Source organism: Cololabis saira, chromosome 15, assembly GCF_033807715.1.
Source record: "Cololabis saira isolate AMF1-May2022 chromosome 15, fColSai1.1, whole genome shotgun sequence".
NCBI classification, from domain to species: domain Eukaryota; kingdom Metazoa; phylum Chordata; class Actinopteri; order Beloniformes; family Belonidae; genus Cololabis; species Cololabis saira.
Window position 1 is genome coordinate 29,912,944 of NC_084601.1, and position 21,459 is coordinate 29,934,402.

General features: G+C 41.5%; 1 protein-coding gene across 1 annotated transcript; it reads right to left on the minus strand.

Annotated features, from left to right (window-relative positions):
• Positions 1–970: 970 nt before the first annotated feature.
• Positions 971–21,441, minus strand: fbxl6 (F-box and leucine-rich repeat protein 6). The gene is made up of 11 exons (XM_061741296.1): positions 21,404–21,441; positions 16,630–16,951; positions 15,603–15,817; positions 12,880–13,038; positions 10,980–11,043; positions 10,709–10,840; positions 8,182–8,289; positions 6,903–7,016; positions 6,190–6,421; positions 5,303–5,546; positions 971–1,811 (listed from the first exon to the last, which is right to left on the minus strand). Exons 2-11 carry the CDS (start codon positions 16,876–16,878, stop codon positions 1,682–1,684), a joined length of 1,647 nt encoding a protein of 548 aa, XP_061597280.1. The 5' UTR covers positions 16,879–16,951; positions 21,404–21,441; the 3' UTR covers positions 971–1,681.
• Between the last annotated feature and the right edge of the window lie 18 nt (positions 21,442–21,459).

A 21,459-nucleotide genomic window follows, 5' to 3' on the forward strand; every position in this document is an offset into this window, starting at 1 on the left:
GCTTCAGGCCAAAACAAAAAATGACAACATAAACATCAGTTGAGGGCTGCAACTCCTCTTTTTAAACTGGAATATCCTGGCTTAAGTGCTGTTGTCAGTGACATAAGTATTTGAAATGAACATGATTTTTAAATGTCTGTTGACATATCGGGGTCATTTTATGATTCGTTTTATTATTGCTCTTACATACAGCTCCTTTAAGACTTAAGAGACAGTCACTAAAACATCCAGCGCTGAGGTCGAGGTTGCCAGATCTGACAGGTTCCAGCCCAAACGCGATGTAAAACCCGCCAAAATAATGAAAAACCAGCCCAAATCATACATCCTCTATGTTAAAACCGTAAATTATTAAATGCGTTATGAATTTCAAGTCATAAGCAAATGAAGCCAAAATCATTTCAGGCTGGAAAGACTACAATTAAATTGAGCAGATTAAAGCAAATAAAATATCAGTTTATTATGTACGTTTCTACTTTTCTCTGCCATAATCGAAACATTTTTGTTAATAATTTCTCCTAAATATTTTGTAAAAACCAGGAAAAGGAGCCCACATTTTATCAACCCGCCCAAATCTGCTGAAACCCGCTCAATCTGGCAACCCTGAATGAGGCGTCTAACAACTGGTAATCAGGTTTATTTCTCCTCAAAACAATTAAATAAACTTTTCCTTTTCAAAGTGTAAGAAATCTCTTTAATGATGAATTCCCTCCAAAATTAAGATTCAAAAATTAAGACCCTTGGATTGAGATTTAAAAAAAATTAAGACATTTAAAGGCCTTAATTTAGGAAAATGGAATTAAGTCTTTTTAAGACTTTTTAAAGACCTCCGTCCCCGTGGGAATGGCTCGTACTGATCATGGGTGACAAATAGGCATGGGGGACAAAAATAGGGTCTTATCTGCCCGCCCCCCCACAGCCAACCACATATGCAAGTCCCAAGTAAAAAGAAATCCAGTGAAAACCTTTGCAGTGATGTTCTGGACATTTATTTGTGCGTAAAACCATTTGACATCATTATTATTGTGTTTTAAATGAGATAACATAAAACAAATCCAAATATATACACTTAAACATCCCTCCCAGCTTGAAATGGGTCCGGTTCCCGTCCTCGTATCAGCAAATTCCATTGGTACAAAATGTACCGACACACGCAATAGCATTCAAGAACCCCAGAGTGGGTGATAGATGGGTGAAGAAATGCTAATAACCACCCGGGACTCGTTTATACCGTAAAACTACTCCGCTGCAGCCATGTTGGATGTTTTTTGTTGATACCAGTCTGGTTATCGCTCTGCCTATGTCATGTGGTTTATTTCTGATCGGCTGGATGTCTATCTACTGGTGACCAGAGGCGGTTTTTAGATGCTGCCTCCTGGAAATCTAGGAGGCTTCTCAAGCTTTTCAATAACGACTACTAAGAAAATCAGAGTCACAGTTGTCTTTTACTTTGTTAAATTGGCATATTTCTAAATAAAAGTAGAACTTTAAGTGAAATCGATGCAGTAGAAACAGGGACTCCCACTGATTCACAACCCTAACTTTGCTTCCTCTGGAAGTTGGTTGTAAGTGAAGTCATCGGTTTACGTATAAAACACTTAGAAAAGAACCTGAGGGAGAGTTTCCCGTGAACAGTATCGTCCTCAACGAGGCACGTTTCAACACTCGAGTCCCCTGAACGGACTCAGTCCAGTACGTCCAGCAGCTGCCGGATCTCTTCTTGGCCGCGGTAGATCTTCTTCGCTCCTCTGGGAAGATTGCGGCAGGAGGAGAGATTGAGGTAGTCCAGAGCAGTCATCCGTCCGACGACGGCCCTGCAGAGAGAAGTCAGGGTTAACGGAGGTGCTGATGCATGCTTTTATCTCATGTCGTATAGATTATTGTAATGCCCTGGGGCCTCATCTATAAAGCTTGCTTGCGCAGAAAAAGCGCCTGAAAGTTGCGGAAGCCACCTTCTACGCAAATCCTCGGATCTAAAAAGAAAAAACTAACCGAAAAATCTGCTTATCTTTACGGCAACTCGGACCCCCCCGTAAGAATTTACTTAAGACACGGGGAACTGGAACTGGCTGTGAGGTGGTGAAATGAAGCCAGATTCATGTCATATAATAATGTCATCACATATCACAACATATATCAGACTTAAAATAATAAAATAATAAAATAAAATAGCGCTGATCGTGTCCTCTGTGTGTGAAGCTCAGTCAGTCAGGACTCCGGTGCTGCTGGAGCTGCAGCCTCTTCACCGCTTTAGGACAGAACAAATGAGGGGCTGCGTTTAGGGAGCCCCACGGAGCCCCTAAAGGGACTCAGATTTTTTTTTCATATATATGCGTTTTTCAGTGCATGTTGGACTCCGGCAGGGCTGCCCTTTGTCACCGGTCCTGTTCATAATTTTTATGGACAGGATTTCTAGGCGCAGCCAGGGGCCGGAGGGGATCCGGTTTGGGAACCTCAGAATTTCATCTCTGCTTTTTGCAGATGATGATGTCCTGTTGGCTTCATCAGACCGGGACCTCCAGCATGTGCTGGGGCGGTTTGCGGCCGAGTGCGACGCGGCAGGGATGAGAATCAGCACCTCCAAGACCGAGGCCATGGTTCTCCATCGGAAAAGGGTGGCATGCCTTCTCCGGGTGGGTGGAGAAGTCCTGCCTCAGGTGGAGGAGTTCAAGTATCTCGGGATCTTGTTCATGAGTGAGGGAACAATGGAGCGTGAGATTGACAGACGGATCGGTGCAGCGTCCGCAGTAATGCGGTCGATGTACTGGACCGTCGTGGTAAAGAGGGAGCTGAGTCGAAAGGCGAAGCTCTCGATTTACCGGTCAATCTACGCCCCTACCCTCACCTATGGTCATGAACTTTGGGTAGTGACCGAAAGGACAAGATCGCGGATACAAGCGGCCGAGATGAGTTTCCTCCGCAGGGTGGCTGGACGCTCCCTTAGAGATAGGGTGAGGAGTTCGGTCACCCGGGAGGAGCTCGGAGTCGAGCCGCTACTCCTCCACATTGAGAGGAGTCAGCTGAGGTGGCTTGGGCATCTGTACCGGATCCTCCTGGACGCCTCTCTAGGGAGGTGTTCCAGGCATGTCCCTCCGGGAGGAGACCCCGGGGAAGACCCAGGACATGCTGGAGAGACTATGTCTCTCGGCTGGCCTGGGAACGTCTCGGACTCCCCTCGGAAGAGCTGGAGGAAGAGCTGGAGGAAGTGTCTGGGGTGAGGGAAGTCTGGGCATCCCTGCTGAGGCTGCTGCCCCCGCGACCCGGTAACGGATAAAGCGGGAGAAGATGAGTGAGTGAGTGATGAGTGAGATATATGAGTTTTACGCGCGCGTGAAACCTTTACGCGCGGGTGTAAGCCTAAATTATGGTCCGCGTTAAAACGACGCAGAGCCTACGGCGTAGGGTACGCGGCGACGCGCAGCTACGCCGTAGGCTCTGCGTTGGTGACGCAGAACCATAAACCCGCCCTGAGCAGCTCTGAGGGGAGACGGGAGAGGAGGAAGGGTAACGGGGGGTGAAGCGGGGCTGCGGGGCCGTTTTCGTGTCGCTTTCATACAGTGTCTTGATAATTTACAATTTAAGGCTGAGCCTACCGTTAGTTTTTAAACTTTAAAAAGTAAGGGGAATAAAAAACATGATTTTGAAAAGACGGGGGGACGTGTGTCCCCCTGTTGCGCCGGGGCACTCACGGCGTTTAGCGCAGCAACGGCGTGCTGCCACTCACTCGCTTTATTTTATTGTATACTATTTATATAGTTATTCTAACTTTTACTGTGACCACCAAATAATGTGGTTTTCCTGTCCTCCACATCATCTACAACATCTAGGTCTCCGTGAAAGTCAGTGCCACGGTGGCTGCTACTTCTAATTCATTCTGACGCCAAACAGGCTGCAGGAAGCCACTGCGCATGCTCAGTAGGCTCATCCATATGCATTTATGGGCGTGTAGAGGGCGGGATTAGAGGCGGATTCAGCTGCGCAGGTCTGTGATTCATAAAGGAACGTTGCGTGCAAATCTGCGTGCACATGGTTTAATTGATCCAGATTTTTTTTTGCGCCCGGCATTTTCGGCTTTTGAGCGTACGTGCACTTTTAGTATGACTCCTATGCAGTCCATTTTAAATGAGGCCCCTGCTCTCTGGTCTTCCTAAAAAGAGTATTAAGAACCTACAACTACTACAGAATTCAGCCGCTCGCGTGCTGACGAGGACCAGAGGGCGGGAGCACATTACACCTGTTTTAAAATCGCTGCATTGGCTCCCCGTCCGCTTCAGGATTGATTTTAAGGTTCTTTTACTGGTTTTTAAGTGTCTTAACGGTCTTGGGCCATCTTATTTATCTGATCTGCTTTTACCGTATCAACCCTCACGGACCCTGAGGTCCTCTGGCACCGGCCTTTTAACCATTCCCCGAACCGGGACCAAAACCCACGGTGAGGCTGCATTCAGCCATTATGGCCCTTATTTATGGAACAGCCTGCCAGAGAACCTCAGGACCGCAGAGAACGTTGATATTTTTAAAAGGAGGCTCAAGACACACCTTTTCAGCTTGGCTTTTATCTGATCTCATTTACCTAGTCTTTTTAGCTATTTATTGTATTTACTTCTTTAGCTTTTTTATTATCTTTAAACCTTTAATCCATTTTAGTGACTTTGTATTTTATGTTATTTATTATTCATCTTAAATTTTGTATAGATTTCCCTAAGATTTTACACTTTTCGGCATGTTTTACTTTCTTTTAATCTTTTAGTTTTTAGCTCCAGTGTTTCCTCAGGGGGGTCGTCCACACTGGGAGGTGTGCCTGCTCCGCCCATGGGGGTGTCGTCATGGGGGTCCCTCAGGCCTGGGTAGCTGGGGGTGGGACTCCACCTTCTGTGTGGGGTCTGTCCTGGTCTGTCCGGGTTGGGGGGGTCTCTGTGGCGATGCTCCTTGTGGTCGTGGCCGGTGGAGCTTCTCAGTGTGGACGGCCACCCATAGGTAGTGTTTTTCCTCACCTGGATCGTTAGTGCTAAGCCATGTCACCAGTCCACTTACTGTGTTTGTGTGTGTGTGTGGGCGTGTGAGTGTATGCACATGTGTATGAGTGTGAGTGAGGGTGTGTGTACACGTGGGGGGTGGGGGGTGGGGTCGTATGGGATGTTTTAAATTGTATTTTTGATTGTTATTTTATTTTGTATGTAAAGCACCATGTGTTGCATTTATATTGCATGATTTGGTGCTATATAAATAAATAAAGTTTGAAGTTTGAAGTTAACACGACCAAACTCTAGATGGTTGCTTGACACCGCTGGAAGCAGCCCTTTACCTGAGGGCGCGGGGCGTCACCCTGGTCCCGCTGAGGTTGAGTGAGCGCAGCGTGTCCGCCTTCGCCGCCTGGGAAAGGTGACTCAGCGCCAGCTCCATGTCCTCCTCGGTGAAGAGCTGGTTGGCCAGGTCGAGCTGCTGCAGTGTCTGACACCACTTCTGGGTCACCAAGTGAAGCCCCGTCTTCAGCGTCCACAGCCCGGAGTAGATGTTGAAGTACTGCCCCAGGAACAGACACTCCAGCTCTGCAATCACAGCCACTGGTCAGCAAGTGTGGTTGAGAGGTTGCTAAGATAAATGCAAAAGTGTGTGAGCCCCGAAGTATTTGGACCATGACTGAGCTTTTATGATTTCCCTCTGGTTTAATAACCCACCCACCTTACCTAACCTAACCTACACACCTCATCCTGGGCTACAGCAACATGGGGTTCACTTCAAAGGGCCAGTTCTGCAGCAACTGTAAGACTACTTAACTGCTTCTACATTTAACTGCTATTAAAAGACATAACTTCATTACTATTGTGACGGAAACTTGGCGGACAAATCTGGCTTCCATTGGGGCAGGAATGTGTAAATTGCCTTTAATCCTCGTAAGTTTTCCTGGTTTTGGATGTATAAGTTGCAAATCCACGACACAGCAACAAAAAAGCAAACAGCTGAGCTAGAGGTTCTGCCGTCTGGTGGGTCAACGGTACGTTCTCTCCAGGGCCGGATCCAACGCAAAGATGGGCCAGATTTGGCCCCACGAGTTCCACACGTTTTCCTTCAGCAGCTAAAAGATTCTTCGGTGGATCTCACCGCTGATGGACCAAACCCGCCGACTAACCTTCGTCCAAACACTTCGGACCCCGTGCAGATGCTGGTGCCGGAGCCGGGACGTTTGCTCACCGAGACAGGGCAGCGCCGCGAGGCCGGCCGGCGTGACCCGCCAACAGCCTCGCAGGTCCAGAACCCGCAGCTTCGGGGAGCCAAACAGAGCGTCCTTCAGATCTTTGTCGGTCATGTAGGAGAACGACGTGGTGGCGAGGCAGAGCTCCTCCAGTAATGGGAAGCCGGACGCCGAGTCGGCACCATGACGCATCGTCTTGTGAAGAGGTGTGACGTTCAGCATCCGGAAGGACTGATGGGAGTTTGAGACAAAAAAAACCTTAAAATAACGTTTTCAAGTGACATACTTTTCCCAAGTTTTACAATTACCCCTTTTCCACCAAACCGGCTCCAGGCGGGTTCTGGGCCAGTGCTAAGTTTGGAACCAGGCTTTCTGTTTCCACTGACAATGACCTGGTTCCGGGCCACAGAGGTGCAACGTGGACCAGGTCCGTATTAGAGCAAATACGTTGTTGTTGCTTCAACTTTCACGCTGATGTTTGCAGTGACATAATGACGTGGCTCCCCTTAGCACCCGAGCTGTGGAAAAACAAACCGGTTCTCAGCTGGTTCCTAGTTGAACAAGTTGTGAACCAGAACCAGCACTGGCCCAGAACCCGATCTGGAACTGGTTTGGTGGAAAAAGGGGTAAATGTGACAAAGATTTGATGTAATATTAAAATAGCTCTGCAGCTCTGAACAGATTCGGAGCTTTAAAAGTTGTCGTTGTCAACCTTGAGTTTTGGGCAGGCCTTCTGCAGCGCCTGGATGTAAACAGGAAGTTCACACTGTTTGCTGTCGAGCTTGGTGTTGACCTCCAACATCTCCAGGTCGGGACAAAGTCCCTTCTGGAGAAACAAACACAACATCCGGAGTGAGAGGTTCATCTGTCAAAACAGACGACAAGCAGCCGCTCGCACATTTACTCCGGGACGAGGTTTTCCAAATGAACCCAGGGCGTCTACAGGTCTGACCAAATTAAATTTAAGACTTTTTAAATACCATTTTCAAACAAAATTTAAGACCAAAAAGACACTTTGAACCCAAATTTTAATTTACCCATATTTGCTTGCCTCGTCTCGAGACTATGCCAAGTAAGAAATCCAGCGTGGAGGTCGAGGTTGCCAGATCTGACAGGTTCCAGCCCAAACGGGATTTAAAACCCAGTGAAATAATGAAAAACCAGCCTGAATCAAACATTCTCTATGTTAAAACCGTCAATTGTTAAATGCAGAATAAATTTCAAGTCATAAGCAAATGAAGCCAAAAAAAGTTAAGGCTCCAAATAAAGAAAGCAAATATAGTATCAGTGAGTTTATTATGTCAGTTTTTACTTTTCTCTGCCATAATGGAAACTTTTTTGTTAAAAATTTCTCCTAAATATTTTGTAAAAATCAGGAAAAGCAGCCCACATTTTATCAACCTGCCCAGTCCTATATTTTTCAGCCCTATATTTCTGAAACCCGCCCAACCTGGCAACCCTGACTGAGGTGTCTAACAACTGGAAAACTGATTTATTTCTCCTCAAAACTATTTAAAAAACTTTTCTCATTTCAAAAAGTGTAAGAAAACTTTTAAATGATAAGATAAATTAAGACATTTAACTATAGCAACGCCACTTCTGACCACAGGGGGCGTAACGACGTGCCCTGCTCCCATAAGAGTCTGGCAAGTCTTGCAATGCCTCTTTGTCCCACTAGAGGTACACTTCTGACCCATGTGGTCATGAGTGGAATTGCTACATAGTGTGCCTTTAATTCTCTGAAATTCCTTTCCATTCTTTGAAGTTTAACAATAGTTAAACAACAGTTAGAATTTAAAATGTTTTCCAATCCTTAAATGAAGAAGAACGATTTTAAACATTTCAATAATTTTCTCACATATTTATTGACAAAGTGAAGATTCTCTGACCGAAAAAAAGCTAGAAAAAAAGTTAAAGTATCTGCGTTCTAGATTCATGCAGGGAAGAGAAACGACTCAAAACAAAATGAGGAATGACTGTTTCCCACTTACGGCGATGGCCGCCAGGAGCCGGTCGTTCTTTGGTCCGTGAGTGAACAGTATTTGTCTGATCTGGTGTCCGTGATGCATCAGGTAGTCCAGGAGGCAGTTGACCTGAAACTGCAGCAAACACTGGTTTTACAGATCTGCACCGTGTTCATCATCACGTCTGAGTGGAAGCAGGAGCAGGGAATAATAATAATTATTATTATTATTATTGTTATTACTATTATATTTAACGATCAACTGAGACATCTTGGGGGCGGAGATTCTTTTTAATTATTATTTTATTCCCAGTTAAGCCTGAATTATGGTTCTGCTTCAACCCAACGCAGAGCACACGCCGTCACCGTGACGCCGTCGTGAACCCCTCGGACTTCTCCGTCACTCAATTTCGTTGCGGTGCAGTACCCCCCGTGACCACTAATTTGCGATCTTTTCCTAAATGGTTTATCCAACTTTTTCCGGTCACAGTGAATCAAAGAGATAAGGACAACTATTGTGCAAAAAAACAAAACAAAAAAAAATTTTCATGTTGTCTTTGTATGTTTATATACTTAGGTATACGTATTATATTTATATCGTAGTTATATTATTTTATGATAGAGTTTACATCTTGTATTAAACAGGTTATTTTTGTACAAATTATATATATTTAAAGGGATTGTGACATGAAAAACACATTTTTCTTGATTTTTTGTGTTTTGTTGGGTGTCTTGACATCAATCACACCCAAAAAACAAGGAACTTTTAACATTCAGTGTATTGTGTGCTTTCTGGGATTTTCCGCATAACTATGCAAAAACGGCGCATGTGGTTTGGTGGCGGATCGTTACGTAACGATCCGCTAAATCACCGCCCCCTTCACCCAGCTCCCTGCCTCCTCTCCTCTCCAGCGCGCCATAAAGGCTGATTTATGGTTCCGCGTTACACCGACGCAGAGCCTACGGCGTAGGGTTACGCGGCGACGCGCACCGTACGCTGAACCCTACGGCGTAGGCTCTGCGTCGATTTAACGCGGAACCATAAATGAGGCTTAACACGGAGCTGTAGAGCCTCTTTTGTTCTAATCACCGGAGGAAAACTGCTAAGAAGACCCGCGGCCACTGACTGGACTTAAGATAAGGGGACACTGCTGCTTGCATGCCTTTATTTTTATGATTGTTTGCTGTGGTTCGCCGTGCTGCTTTTCCGTGCATGCTTCGCCTGTCGCTCCGACGCCGCTGTGAGCGTATGGCTGGAGGAGGAGGAGGTTTGGAGGAGGAGCGGAGCAATGATTGACAGGAAAGGGAGAAAAGGAAGCATTTTTCACGGCGCAAAAAAACACTGTAATAAAAAGCCAGGAAAAGAGTACTAGAGTTAAGTTTTTCTTGTTACACTCTTTTAGACACATTTGAGGGATGTTGGCCAAGACTTTTAATAGTGTTAAAAGCATGTTAAAAATGATGTCACAATACCTTTAAACAAATTAGTGTATAGTATAAAAAATAGATACAGACATATAATTTATGTTTAGTTGTGGAAAAGGGGTGGGATTAAATAAGTTTATACTTCCTCCCACTCCTTTTCGAACATGTAACTTGAAATATGTGTTTTGATGTTGGATTTTTTCTTCATGTGGTGGAATGCCCACCTGTATTTGTTTTTCTTGTCTTTTTTCTTGTTTTTTTTACATGTTCGAAATAAACGAAATAAACTTAACTAAAAACGAATGATTATTTTCATTATTATTGTTATTATTGTCATTATTATTATTAGTATTATTATTATCATCATAACAATCAGCTGAGACATCTCGGGGGTGGAGCTTCTTTTTAAATATTATTTTTTTTCCAGTTGGGAAAGTTTCTTCACAGTTTCTTTATAGTTTCACTGCGACTCGAACCATAAACGTTACACATCCCAGAGCTACAGTCGAGCCTCAACCAGTGAGACGAACCCGCCGGCGCTGAGAGAAGAAATGGAGGAAGGCTTCACGTTTCTGTGGACACAATCAGGCTGTGGTTAAACGGTTATGTGGTTCAGTATATTTTATTGACTTTGCTTACAGCTTTTATTTTGTGGTATTTTTATTCACCTGTACAGATCTTTAGTCACCTTATGGCATGTTAAAGTCGTAAAGCCGCTTTTAATGTCAATGTAAAGCACTTTGAATTACCTTGTGTTGAATTGTGCTATATAAATAAACTTGCCTTGCCTTGCCTAAAGTGTTTTATCAATAGTTTTGATTGAGAAGAAAAAACTAGACTAGAAACTCAACAAGTTAACCTGAGATCTGAGGTTTTATTTACTTTACTTGATTTTATTGAACTTTATTGTTCTAAATAGACTATGGAACCGTTTATGGTCGCAAACACCGTTTGATGGGTGAATACAGGTTATTGATTTCTCTCTTTCGATTTGATTGTAAATTATTTTTGAAAAAGCAGCCTGATTAGTTTAAAAAACAATGCATGTTTTTTTTTTCAAAAAAATAGAAACAGAAAAGGAAACAGGAAAGCTTTGAGGAAGAGTGGGCGGGTGTCCAGGGGGGAGTTACCTCTGAGTACTGGACGTTGATGCTGTGCAGGCAGCGGCTGTGCTGGCCGAGGGCCAGGAAGCTCTTGGCCGTCAGACCGGAGCAGTAGGACAGCTTGATGGAGCCGAGCTGAGGGCAGCACCGAGAGACGACCTGAAGAGAAGCAGGACAGAGACGTACAGAGGTACCACTTCTGGGACATACGACAAATATCCAACAATAACGTTTGAGGAGCTAAAACCTTTGGGGAAACAGAAAACAACGAACAATTATTGGTTAAATTAGACGTTACCTCGATGGCAAAGTCAACATTCTTGCTCCAGTGACAGAGAGAGAAATCTCTGAGCTGGGAGAATCTGAAAGACAAGAACGTGGATGGAAATCAGAGGATGGATGGACGGATGGATGGATGGATACGTAGATAGATAGATAGATAGATAGATAGATAGATAGATAGATAGATAGATAGATAGATAGATAGATAGATAGATAGATAGATAGATAGATAGATAGATAGATAGATAGATAGATAGATAGATAGATAGATAGTAGGGGTGTAACGATACACTAATCTCACGATACGATACGATACACGATATTGAGGTCACGATAACGATACGGTATTATAGCAGTATTTTTTTAACAACCTTGTATGAGGAACATATGACTGGAAAAAATTGACTTTTATTTGAAAGACACAAAATACAAAACAATGCTGTGCATTTGCCCTATTGTTACAGTTTGTAATGCTTTATAACTGTTTAAGTTTTAAAGAGAAAGCCAGGCCAACCATTTTCCACAAACTGAACTAAAAGTAAATGTATTATTGTATTATGATCTTCAGTTTCTCTCATGTATGATTTGATTTTTTTCTTTTCCAGAAATTTAACAACTAAAATTAAATAAATAAATAAATAAAAGTAAATAAATACATACAAATTTACATTATGAAAAATATGGATTCATGCTCACCTTATAAGTGTAAGAGATTTATTTTTGTTAAGAAGGTTATTTTCGTAATTCAGGGTTCATTATTTTATAAATATATTCTTTATATTCTGATGTAAATCAGGGACTATAATTACACTAGTCAGTTTATCTGTAGATGTTAATATGTTTTAGATTGGGCGGAGTGATACAGCACTAGGTGCTGTGTTGATGCTCTAAAATCCTACACTGTTGAGCGGACATTAAAGTACACTCCAACTCGGAAGAAGTTGTCCCCGTGTTTATCCTACTCACGACCCGAAAAAGGTTTAATTTAATAAGGTAAGGCTTAACTCTACACCAGACTTAAAAGTTCAGAGCTCAAAACCCTGCTAGAGTCCGGTGATCGGGACCGCAAAAAGGTACTACTTTCTTCTGAGCGTAGTAAGATTTTGGTCCGCGGGTCGAGGCGTGGTCGGATGCGCGTTACTAATCAACACAATAGATTAATATTAATAATCCGATATCGCGATACACTTTGTCACCTCCACGACACGTTTTGTGGCGTTTTTTATCGCAAAATTTCGTGCCACGATATATTGTTACTCCCCTAATAGATAGATAGATGGATAGATGGATAGATAGATAGATAGATCTAATTAAACTCGTAAACTTCTAGAAACAGCGGAGAGAAAACATCTTGATCCAGAACCTCTACCAGTATCTGTCCACCTGTTCTCTGAACACACCTGTTCTCTGAACTCACCTGTTCTCTGAACACACCTGTTCTTTAACACACCTGTTCTCTGAACACACCTGTTCTCTGAACACACCTGTTCTCTGAACACACCTGTTCTTTAACACACCTGTTCTCTGAACATACCTGTTCATGAACACACCTGTTCTCTGAACATACCTGTTCATGAACACACCTGTTCTCTGAACACACCTGTTCTTTAACACACCTGTTCTCTGAACACACCTGTTCGTTAACTCACCTGTTCTCTGAACACACCTGTTCTCTGAACCCACCTGTTCTCTGAACACACCTGTTCTTTAACACACCTGTTCTCTGAACCCACCTGTTCTCTGAACCCACCTGTTCTCTGAACACACCTGTTCTTTAACACACCTGTTCTTTAACACACCTGTTCTCTGAACACACCTGTTCTCTGAACCCACCTGTTCTCTGAACACACCTGTTCTTTAACACACCTGTTCATGAACACACCTGTTCTCTGAACACACCTGTTCTCTGAACTCACCTGTTCTCTGCCAGCCAGGTGACCGTGTCCCGGATCTTCTGCTCCGTCTTCGGCAGCTGAGTCTTGCCTGGTCCGATCCAGCAGAATCCCACCGTCACGCTGCGCCACAGCGCCGGGCTGGAGGCGGCGGCGTTCCAGAGGCGGCACACCGACCCGACCCTGCAGAGCAGACACAGGACTGGGAGGACCAGAACCAGAACCACAACCGCAGAGAACTAGACACAGGACCAGAACCACAGAGCAAAATAACAACCCTCTGGATGCAAATGTGGAGGAAATTAAGGCCAACGGATATTTCCCCCTCTATGTTTTGAAAAATACCATTATTTACACGAACCCGCATAAATACGCTGTTAAGGTGCTATGAGCAGCCAAACCTACAGGGGGCAGTGTAACGAGAAGTATAAAGTCATGATAGCCAATCAGAATCCTGGAAAAAAGTTACTTTTAAGTGTGACTTTAGAATATAAAACAGGTAAAATACAAGAAAATATTGATGGTGGCCAAACAAATTGTAAACACAGGTCGCACACATGACGCTGGTGACGTTTCTGTTGCATAATGTGACGTTCTGAAGCCTAAATGTCTGTTTCTCTCTGTTTACAAGCAAACGTGCAAATCTCCACTTCATTTTCAGAAATGATAGTTTTTGGTGACTTTGAGCTTCGTTTCCGTGTAAACGAACGGCCAAAACGCATGGAAACACCACTGTTTTTGCTCCGTGTATGTGTCAGAAAGTGCCAGGTCATGTTCCCTCCTCTCCACTAGGAGGAGACACCTAGTGGTGGCTCAGGGTGTCTGTATTGTTACCTCCCACCCTATAAATAGAGGCCTGGCACCTTGACTGAGTGTTTCAGGTGTTTGCCATGTGTCTTTTGGTTTGACCTCTAAAGTTTCTTTATATTCTTTTAGTTAAAGTGTCTCTGACATGAAGAATGGCTTGATTTGATCCAATTAGTTAAATGGTATTGAGAATCATGTGTTTGGTTATTGGAGATTTGTGGTCATTTAATATGTATTTAACATGCTTTAAAGAGTGAATTCATGATTTATTTGTCAAGATCATGTAATCCGTTCTTTATTTATTTAGAACCATGGCATTCATCCTGAAAACTTCACAGAATCAACATTCACCATGTGAATTTAAATAAACTGGATGATTGATTGATTGCAATCCTCTTTCCTGGTGGTTGTGTGGCTCCAGGCAGAACATTCATTCACTACACCAAGAAAACCTTCAAAATAATTTAATTTTTAAAAGTAGATTTCCTACTCGTGCACAATGGCTGGAAGACATCATGTCCTGCTTAAAACTGGAGAAAATTAGATACTCGCTTCAGAAATCAAATAAGTTCCAGAAAGTGTGGGGACCTTTTCTAGAAGCATTCCAGACCCTGTGAACTATACTTCATATTTCTTTTGTATTCCTAGTGCAGGCTTTTGATGTTAGAGTGACCTCATATTGTGATTAGTAATCTGGCAGTGACAGGGGAGGGATTAGTTTGGTCTGTAGTTTGTTTTTGTTACTATTTTATATTTTTTCATACTGTTTAACTGTTTTTTATATTTTGTACACTGGTGTATGCTATGATTAACATGCCCATGCCTACTCAAAATATTTGTAATTGACATACAGCATTTCACCTTTTTTTACTTTGTGAAAATTCCAATAAAAAGATCTTGAATTAAAAAGTAGATTTGTTTCGGAATTCCAGGCCAGCGACACATTCCTCAAACCAGCAAACGGAGGCAATTTAATAGCAGTAAGAAGGTGAAAAACAAGAATTATGAGGCTAATCTCACCGGCAGAAGTTGCATCCGTGAAGGCAGGAAGATTAACTTTTAATTTGTCAAGAAAGACTTGAGAAAATGACGTGTCTCAAACTCAGACCAGAGGGGATTTGTTTAATCTCAAACTGGAACGTTGCTCTGTCTACAGCTTCAGGTAATGATGGATGGATGGATGGATGGATGGATGGATGGATGGATGGATGGATAGATGGATAGATGGATGGATGGATGGATGGATAGACGGGTCGCCAGTCCATCGCAGGGTAAATAATGAAATACCTAAATTATTTGCAATTTTGCTTGAATGTAATTTCTGAAAGAAATGTATAATTCTCTGACACAAAGTGGTGAGCCAAGCCTATGTGAACATGGACAACGCTGTTCAAGTATCCATTTACTGACAAGGTTGGCACATTTTAAACAATGACATGACTGGAAAAAGGAAGTCACAAAACTGAAAGAAAAAAATCTCTGGATGGAAATTACAATGGACATTTATAAAATGAAGATAACGGCATTTATTAATCATGAATTGGAGAAATTCACCTCATACTTGGAAAACTGGGTCAACTAGTACTACTAGATCACTCCCTACTTGTACATAGTAGTTTTTTGTGGTTTTTCTTTCTTTTCATTGTTTGGACATACCGTAAATCAAAAACATTATTCCGAAAGACAACAGATGTATGATGTATGTATAAATGATGTACCGGATGTGAATATGTAATGCTGAATGTCAATAAAAAGAAATTTAAAAATAACATGTCATACTGGAACGTGTTGCAGGCCTGAAACACGGAAGCTGAATTCAAATTATGAAGAAAGAAAAAATGTGAATATGTTGGGTTAATAGAAAAGAAAGAGACTTTTATATTTGTGGTTGTGGATTTGTCTGCGTTTGTTTGTGGAGTAGGATGTCGTGACAGTGATACCTGCACAGAAACGGGACGGCGCCATCCTGCAGGACCACCATCTGAAAGATGCTGACGAGCAGCTCCTCCGGCAGATGTTCCCCCCATCTGGGATCAGCTTCCCTCCGACGCGCCGGCGGCTTGGTGTCCACTTCTTCCTCCTTGACTGCTTTATTTTCCACTTTGCGTTTGACGCCGGTCGTCTTTTTCTTGACTTGATTGGCTTTTACCTTTCCCTTCGCCATATAAAAGAAGATGTTGATGAATTAAATTGGAATGATGCGTGTTTAAAATCTCAAAAACAAACAAACACAAGGTCTCGACTACTCCAATACAAGTGGTTAATGAGAGTGTACATAACCCCAGTCAAACTCCACCATACGAATGCTAACATTCCAGATGACTGTACAAAATGTTTGAATGAGAAGGGAACATTATTTCACTGCTTGTGGGAATGTGTGAAGATCCAAAACTTCTGGAAGGATGTTATACATTAAAGTCCCCCTAAATGCCAAACTGTGTGTGTTTGGAATAAACCCAAGGAACTTCCTACAAACGTCAAAGCAATAGACGGTTCTGAACTTTGGACTTCTTCAGGCAGGAGAGCTATAGTTGGACTATGTTGGAAGAGTATGGATGCTCCTACAGTGAGAATGTGGATAAGTGAGATTTCTGGGTGTTTTGGACTGGAAAGACTAATGTACATTGCTAAGGAGAAACGAAAGGACTTTGTTGAACTCTGGGAACCATATATGAACATTATGACAGATGAAAGTGCAAGATTTACCTGAAAATAACTTGTAAATATTGTGGAAAATATCATCTTTTTATTTAATGTATTTATTTTTGTTTAATTTATTTACTTAATTTATTTTATTTTTCCTCCCTGATTGGTTAATTCAATATCATTATTTATATTTCAATTGAAAATGGTGCAAACTAAGTGTATGGGTGTCTATGTAATGTATGAGTAAATGTTGTTATGTTTGAAAAACTAAAAAACCACAATAAACATATTGTGAAAAAAAAGAAACTTTCCCTTGGCCACCTTCTTCTTCTTCTTGGGGGTCCAGGCCGAACCCTCGTACTGGGAAGCGGCGTTATGCACCACGAGGAGCATGTCCTCCCCCTGGTGGACGGTGTAGGCAGGCCGGGACACTCGGGCTCGTTTTGGTTTCTTGGCTTTGGCGTTTGCGGGCCTCTTCTTCGCCTTGGGTCCGTCCAACCCCGGACCCGACGGACCACCGGCCTCCCTTCTCCTGCTCCCGGTCGACGCTTCTGAGCCGGAGGCCTCCATCGCTGCTGCTATCTCGTCCTGACCATGAAAGTAAATCCAGGAGCAGACGTCAGCGAGTCGTGTGCGGCGACATCTGGAAAGGAAAGAGAGACAGAGTCGGAGGGAAAATCGCCTGTCCAGGAAATGTCAGATTTAAAGTCACGGTATGTAGAACATCTGGAACTTTTCCCTCTAACCTGTATGAAACTGAACACGTGCAGAGCCGGCCCAAGGCATGAGCGAACTAAGCGGCTGCTTAGGGCCCCATGACCACTAGGGGGACCCCAAGAGTTAAAAAAATATATTTCTGGTACCTCTGTACATTTACATCATTATTTAAGTATTTGTTTGATTTTATTTGTTTATTTTATTTAATAATGTCTGTTCTTATACGTTTGAATGTATTCTTATATGGAGAACATATTGACGAGGTTCTGTTTATCTAAGTTGAGTGATTTTAATTATAGTTCTAGTTTTTGTAGTACTTTGTTGTTGTACTTAATTGTTGTTGTTCCACTTCAAATTGTTGTTGCACATTGTTGTTGCAGTTTATTTAAAACTAAAAATAAAGTAGATAACGTGTTTACAGTAAATGGTTTATAAATGATCTATTTGATTATTGTGTTTCTTTTAGTAGGCCTACACTGTAGATGACACTCAGTATCACACTTAGTACTATGTCATTTAAATATTAAGTGTAAATCAACCCCAGGCCGCTCTTGTAGCTGAATTTGCTCCCATTTCAGATTAAAAACCATAGATGGGTAAAAACATGCCAGGCTGACAATAGGATGATGGAAACAACACTGCTGCAACTGTGCAGCTCTTTGACCTTTTATCTTCTCTGTGTGGCCAGTAGGGGCAGTTGCTGACTTTGATAAATATTAATTGAAAGATTTTTCTGCAAGTTTGTTAATCTGTTGTCTGCAGTATTAGGGCCATGCAGGAGAAAAAATATTTGAGAGGGGAATATCTTTTTTTATTGTGCACTAATTGTGCAAAAATTCAAAATGTCGAGATAATGTTGAAATACAATTTAGAGAAAAAAGTCGAAATGTCGACAAAAAAGTAAAAATGTTGAGAAAAAAGTTGAAATGTCAAGATTAATGTTGAAATACAATTTCAAGAATATAGTCAAAATTTCGTGAATAAAGTCGAAATCTCACCTTTTTTCTCAACATTTCAACTTTATTCACGAAACTTTGACTTTTTTCTTGCCATTTCGACTTTTTCCCCTCAGTGCATAATGAAAAAAAAAAAAATCTTCCTCCTCTAAAATACTATTTTTATTTTTTCCTGCCTGGCCCTTATACTCTTCCGTAGCTTCCATGGTCTTAATGACTGTGGATAACAATCTAACTACAACAAAAAGTTCTTACATCTAGTTTTACAAGTGTATTTGTAATGACATGGAAAAACACGAAATAAGTTTATAGTGGGTGTGTGAATGATCAATAATCAGTATTATTGGCAGTAATAGAGGGCCCCAAAATCACATTTTGCTTCTGGCCCCATGGAGGCTTGGGCCGGCCCTGGACACGTGTGACTGGTATCAGATCAAAACTCTGTATCGGCCACGACTCAAAGCAAGGAGGCTGCGCCTCATAAACTTTCCATCGAGTCTCAAAACCCTGGCGAGCATCTCTGCAAGAGTTTCCTCCTGTATTCTAGTCTTTTCATCTATAGTCTATTCTTTGCTCAATGTGCATATTTTATTGTTTTCAGCTGGAAGACCTGAAATTCAAGGTATAACAGATGAATTTATGTAAATCTTTAATCATTGATTTCATAAATACTCATGCTTTCAAATGTTTTGGAGTCACGTTACTTAAATTATCTTTCAAAGTTTTCACACAGACTCTGTTTTCTTTCCAAACTGTTTCATTATAATGTTTGACTCCTTCTGAAATGTATTCTGTTAGGATTTTATGAAAAGGGTTTTTCTATCAGATTCTGCACTGGTGGTTGCTCTCAGGATCACATCGTGTTTTTCATGACTAAACTGTTGAGATTGTTTATCTGAGTTCTCTTCTTTAGGTGAAGACATCAAAGAGAAACGGATGTTTGAAAACTGATGGGTCCCATCCTGTTTTTCTTAAAGTTTTAGTTGTCTTATATAGGCCTGGGATCGATTCAAATGTCAAGAATCGATTCCGATTCGTAAGATTCACAATAGATTATCGCGATTCGATTAAATTCAATCCGATATCGATTTGGATGTGTTATTAAAAATGTTTTTTTTTTAGCTGTTACCTGGGTTACATGACTCTGTAGTTATGCAAGACATTAAAACTAGTATTAAACTTTATGCCATGTTCATTGTTTGATAGTTTCACACCACGTGCATGGGGGGATTAAATGTAGCGACTACTGGGATTAAACTTCACCGGGACAAAATATAATAATATAAAAAAAAGATCTTTAGACATACGAATCGAATATTAGGAATTAATATGAGAATCCATTAACGATTTTTTTCATCACAGGCCAGGTCTTATTTCTTTTCTGGGTTCACACCTCAAGTAGGAAGCAATCAAAAGAGATATGAGGCTGAAGGTGACATGTTTGGGTGTCTTTCCCTGCAGCAGCTCCACAGATGGGGTTCACGAACAAAACACCTCCTTTTCAGTATAAATACGACTGGATCGACGACCACCGGGTCACGGTTTGGTTATTTAGTTCCTGTCTTATTTTGGAAACATGTGTCTTTGTTTCAGTTCCTGTTTTATTTTGGAAACCTGTTGGTGTGTCCGAAATGCCATAATAAATAATAATAATAATAATAAGCTTTATTAAGGACACAGGGTCCATAGCACAACAGACAACAGACAAAGGGTACAAAAATAAGGATAAAATCCACAGTAATCACATCATATTTACATAAAGGCTGATACGCCAATGATTCCAGATTCTGGAAAAGAACCTGACTGAGCTCTGTGCAGGGTTAGTCAGTTTGAAGATAAATAAACAGTATATACTCAAAAAGTATACTTTAGTTCGACAAACTTTTGAGTAAATATCAGTAGTGTGCATTCATTCTGACGTACTACTCAGAGCCACACAGCACTTCCTGCCGTTGGGAGGGGGAGTTGTTACCATGGTAACAACTCCTGCCACAGCAGCAGTAGCAGCACCGTTCCACTCTTTCCCGTTTATCCTGGCCAAAACAAGATGACGTTATATAATATTAATATATAGGTATATTATAATATTAACATTATATAAAAATATTATTATACTTAATATTATACTTATGAAATATATGTATCTGCGCAGCCCTTAGCAACCAAACACTGCTGCATTGCATTGTGGGAAGTTTCTGTTTAGCTAGTGTCCATCAATCCACACTAATGAATTTCTCCGGAATGAGTATGGATAGCGCATACTATTGAGTATGTACAAATGTTCCGGACGCACTAAAATAATCTCACATACTGTTTTTGCTACTCATTAGGGTGGAAGTATGCGATTTCGGAAGCAGCCTGTGTCTTTGTGTTTCAGTTCTGTCTTGACTTCCCTGGTTCCCATCTGCCCTGATTGTCTGCACCCGTGTCTCGCCAACCCTGCTGTGTTTATCTTGTCTTGAAACACAAAGACACGGAGTTTCAAAATAAAACAGGAACTGAATATCCAAACTGTGACACCGTGTGCATTTCTCTCCTACCTCGGTGGTTTGAAACAAATGTACCTCCGGCTGGAAAAAATTGTGCATGATATAATAAAGCTTCTATTAACATTTGATTATGTTCACTGGTTTTCTTTTGGTGATAAACGAACACTGGGATCTTTCTATTCTATTATTCAGATTCAGATTCAGACTTTATTAATCCCTTTCGGAGGTTCCCTCAGGGAAACTGACATCTCCATCTCACTCACACAGCACTGTCATATACAAATAAACACCCCAAAAGCCAAACGCCCATATAAAGATAAAAAGATTTAAAAAAATTAAAATTAAAATAGAAATAAAAGGTAAAAACTAAAATAAAAAGCGCAGTGCCATAAAAAGAATTATATGGATAGATAGATTATTACAAATGTTTAGTTCTTCATCTACTTTTAATAGATTCATAACCCTTTACAATTCATATTTATAAGGTGTTTCACTTTAAAGTTGATGTTTGCGTTGACTTCAATAAAGTTTGGAGAGGAAAAAACAAGATTTTTACGGTTAAATTGTTTCAATACACAATCGGTTAATTGACTATCTGAGCAAATATAATGTTTACTTGTTTTTTTCTTCCTTGATATTAAAAACAAGTCCTTTTCGAACGCAGACTGGCTTTCAGGGTCCTGCAGAAGACTTTAAATGTTAAACGTTCTGTTAGTCCAAGCTAAAAGTGACCTAACTAAATGTTATAGTGTTTTATTTCTATTTGACAGGTTAAAGTAAATTCATTGTTAAAATGATGCTCATGCTGGATTTCGTTGGTTAAATAAAAACGTAGAAGGCTAACGTTGAAGAATAACGCATCGTAAACGTTTTATAAATCGTTACAGGGACAATTTATTGAGATAAAACCAAAGGAAGTGTTGTAATATTTACCTGAACAGCGTGGTTTCCCTAAAGAACAACACGGAAGCCTCGCAGACCCACAATGC